Source organism: the organism of the source record quoted next, unplaced genomic scaffold (assembly GCF_019419815.1).
Source record: "Pyrus x bretschneideri cultivar Hongxiangsu unplaced genomic scaffold, Pyrus_bretschneideri_v1 Contig99, whole genome shotgun sequence".
Classification (NCBI taxonomy): domain Eukaryota; kingdom Viridiplantae; phylum Streptophyta; class Magnoliopsida; order Rosales; family Rosaceae; genus Pyrus; species Pyrus x bretschneideri.
Genome location: NW_025999841.1, coordinates 120394 through 124088, shown reverse-complemented (window position 1 = coordinate 124088; position 3695 = coordinate 120394). Strand labels below are relative to the sequence as shown.

Here is a 3695-nt window from a genome sequence, read left to right as displayed (position 1 = left end):
TATTCACATGACATAATTAATTGACATATTAGTAAAAATATGAAATCCACATTTACCATGTCATCGTTTAACGATCAAATTGATGGTTTAACTACTAGGTGTATAAATTGTAACTAAAATAAAACGAATGTATGAGATTGAAATGTTTTAAAGATGATATGTGATGTTGCAATTACATCTAAACCCAAGGTGGTGATATGTAATTTACCCTAAAGTAAAAAAAAAGAAATTATGACAAAATTTAGTCATAAATATAAATATATCAATGTAACATTTCGAATACTAAATTGATTTGCCACTTACTACTACAGTCTATTAGTATTTCTTTTAACTTGTAAGTGAGAGGTCTTAGGTTTGATTTTCACTAAATGCGATTTTGAACCACATTATTGGTAGGATATTGTAAGGCTAAGCCCACCCTCTCCTCTTAATGTAGATAATATTGTTTGCTAAAAAAAGAAAATAAAAAAAACAACAACAACAACACTAAATTGATCTATTTGAAAATGATTAAATAATTTTTAATTAATAGATTTAAATATGCTGACATGTAAATGTTTATTATTGAAATAATAACGTGAATAAAAATTAAAAAGATTTGCTAAAAAAAAAAAGTTTCAATTAATGAAAAAGAAAAATTAGGATATGAGAACCTAATTTCTATATTAAATAATATGCCCAAATTATTCAACTGTGAACCTACTTTGAACCTCAATTATTTCTAACAAAAATTAGTTTTGAGAACTGTCACATTCTAGCTCGGGGTCCACCCCATCCTGGGCCGGCTCCACCATCGTAGCACGATATTGTCTGCTTTGAGCTCCGATTACGTCCTCATGATTTTGTTTTTGGGAACGAGTGCGTGGTGAGCGGATCTGGACCCATTTCATGCATGATACAGAGCATTTTAGATTTTAATTTATTCACATTTAAATTATCACACTTTATGGCTTCGTCACCTTCCAGGTGTCGGCCAACACGGCTTGATTCAGGATCCTAGTGGACATTCCAGATCGAGGTGTGTCAAGAACCTGATTTCTCTATTAAATAATATGCCAATTTTATTCAATTATGAACCTACTTTCAGAACCTTAATATTTCTAACAAATAAGCCTCTAACCATGCGTACAACATTAATTTGGGAGTTTTGGGCGGATAAACTTGATGCAAAATATTGCCTCAAACATTATTGATATCTTTTTCTTAACATATATGAGATTAAAGTGGTTCACCAAGTCTCAACCTAAAAGAATTATAGAGAAACCACCACAGAGTGGTTCAATAGTTGGGGACTAATTCCAGGCCTCTATTTCACACGGTACGTCCTGATTTTGATTCCTGGCGCTCATGAATCACACGATGATGCTTAAGGAGAGGTTGAAATGCCTATATGAATCTTTTCGATCTGTGAAAAAATGGATTATCGTGGCGAAAATTTTTAATAGAAAAGGAAAGAATTATAGAGAACAAAAGGTCAAATATGAACAAACAAGAAAGGCTGTCAACAAAAATGGTTGGTGAGTTGGTGAGTTGGTGATGGAGTCCCGCACCATAACCACAAGCCCCGCAATGACAAATTTCTATTGATTTTTTATTTCTGAAATTCTTCAACTAGAAGATTCTTATTAAGTCATTTTTTACTCTTTTTTGTTTTTTATCAAACGATAGATTTGTTAAATTAAATGTTAGATTGGAAACTCGACGGGGTTCGAAATTATGCCGTGATGTAAGAGCTAACACTCCTCTCTATAACTGTAATAGAAGGACACTTCCATGTTTATGTCAAACAAAATTTAACCCAGAAAGCAAAAGCAACTAGAAAGTAAATTATGGCAGCAAATTTTGACATGGGATTTTGCCTTATAATAATTCTCCCACATGAACATTCACGATCAATCCAAAATACAAAGTAAATTAAGAAAAATAATAAAAAGAAACACCATTTTTCTTCATCATATATGCATAATTGGCAGACCAATTAGGGTTGGTCGATCATTTGATCCGACGGCAGAGAGTGATGCCATCACCAACAGGAAGCATGCAAATCTCGATCCTAGGGTCAGCAGCGAGTGCCTTGTTGAGCTCGAGCACGAAGTCCCGGTAGTACCTGACGTACTTGCGGAGTGGAGCATCAGGGGGCGCGACCACAGACCCATTCCATAGGGTGTTGTCGTAGCCAATGAGACCCCCAACCTTGACCAAATCAATCAACCTCTTGTGGTAGTTGATGTAGTTGTCTTTGTCTGCGTCCACGAATATGAAATCGTACGACCCATGATTCTTCTTCTGCAATAACAACATTAATTCTGAATTCCAAAGAAAGCGTTTTACGTACCATGATGGTACATTGTCTCCTCGGATATAACGAGATAAAATATTAGATTATTAGGCGAACAATTTTTGAAAATTTGATACTTACATCTTCGATCAATAAGTCGAGCATTGGGAGGGCGGGGCCTTCTCTAAAGTCGATCTTGTGGGCAACACCAGCCTTTTCGATTATCGGAAGACCCAGTTCATAATTTTCTTTGTTGATGTCCATGGCCAAGATCTGTGACAGTTCCAAATCAATCAATATACAAAACTGTTAATAAGTTTCAAGTTTTATTATTTTATTTTTTTAATATTTTTAGGTATTCTTTTTGTTGAAGGTGAGGCAATGAAAATTGACCTTTCCATCATCAGGAATGGCAAGGGCAGTGGCAAGGAGGGAGTAGCCAGTGTAGACTCCAATCTCCATGGTGTTTTTGGCATTGATCAACTTGAGAAGCATGTTCAAGAATTGGCCTTCGTCAGCTGATGTGGTCATGATATTCCTATTTATTTTCCATTAAAAAAAAATTGAAATTATAAACAACAAATTAAGAAAAAAAAATCTGAAATTAATGAACTTAATTAGGTAATTGATGAAAATTAAATCAAAATTCACAAACCATGGATGCTTTGCAGTCACTTCTCTGAGCTCCTTCATGGATTCAGGCTCCCTTGGGTACACACTTGTCTCCAGTATATACTGCACAAAAATAAAAACCCAAAATCCAAAGCATGAGCTTCGTCATCAACCTTAATCACCTTCCAATTTTTGCACGCCTACGCATAGCCAAGTTGACGAGGGAAGTTTGCCCTTGACACCCAAGTTTATATTCCATTTTATTCCATCGTGGTAGTTTATATTAGATTATGATTGCTCGAATCAAAAATCGCCCTCAAGATTACCAAAATATATACCTGATAAAGAGCATCACTTTGGAGAAGGCTCTTGTGGCCAACCTCTTGGTGCCTTCCTGCCTGAGTTTGCTGCTCCTCTCCATTGGCGGCCATTGCTGCTCTGTGTTTTTTTTCTTTTACTTCGCTTTGGATAGCACCAGATTTTCTTCTCTTATATGACTAAAAGGTTACACACAGGAAGATGAACCTGAATTGTGAAAGAGGAAAGAATGGGTATATATAGGGAGTGAAGTCTCCGGTTCAAACCGGATGGTTGGTTGGACCTGCCACCAGGAACCGGTCCGGGGTTGGTGAGTGGTTGGCTGGGCTCTCAGGATTTGTGAGTTAATTTGGACCTTCATATGGAATAAGGAAACAGGATCCCCTCCTAAGCTTTGTAAACTGAGCTTCCTACACAAATGATTCGGGCCATTGAAATTTGATCCAATAGCTCCAAACAGAAGACTTCTCTAAAAATTATAATAATA

At 36.1% G+C, this 3695-nt stretch overlaps 1 protein-coding gene across 1 annotated transcript; it reads right to left on the bottom strand.

Annotated features, from left to right (window-relative positions):
- Positions 1-1807: 1807 nt before the first annotated feature.
- Positions 1808-3423, bottom strand: LOC103933993 (caffeoyl-CoA O-methyltransferase). Its single transcript, XM_009343692.3, has 5 exons — positions 3229-3423; positions 2934-3013; positions 2672-2816; positions 2420-2551; positions 1808-2286 (listed from the first exon to the last, which is right to left on the bottom strand). The coding sequence occupies exons 1-5, from the start codon at positions 3319-3321 to the stop codon at positions 1993-1995; spliced, it is 744 nt and encodes a 247-aa protein (XP_009341967.1). The 5' UTR covers positions 3322-3423; the 3' UTR covers positions 1808-1992.
- Between the last annotated feature and the right edge of the window lie 272 nt (positions 3424-3695).

Excerpts from the sequence above, each read along its gene's own strand:
- LOC103933993 (XM_009343692.3), bottom strand. The coding sequence starts at position 3,321 with ATGGCCGCCAATGGAGAGGAGCAGCAAACTCAGGCAGGAAGGCACCAA. Across the intron at positions 2,817-2,933 it reads GTGACTGCAAAGCATCCATG|GAATATCATGACCACATCAG; the intron begins GTTTGTGAATTT and ends GAAAATAAATAG. Across the intron at positions 2,287-2,419 it reads TCGACTTATTGATCGAAGAT|AAGAAGAATCATGGGTCGTA; the intron begins GTAAGTATCAAA and ends TTGTTATTGCAG.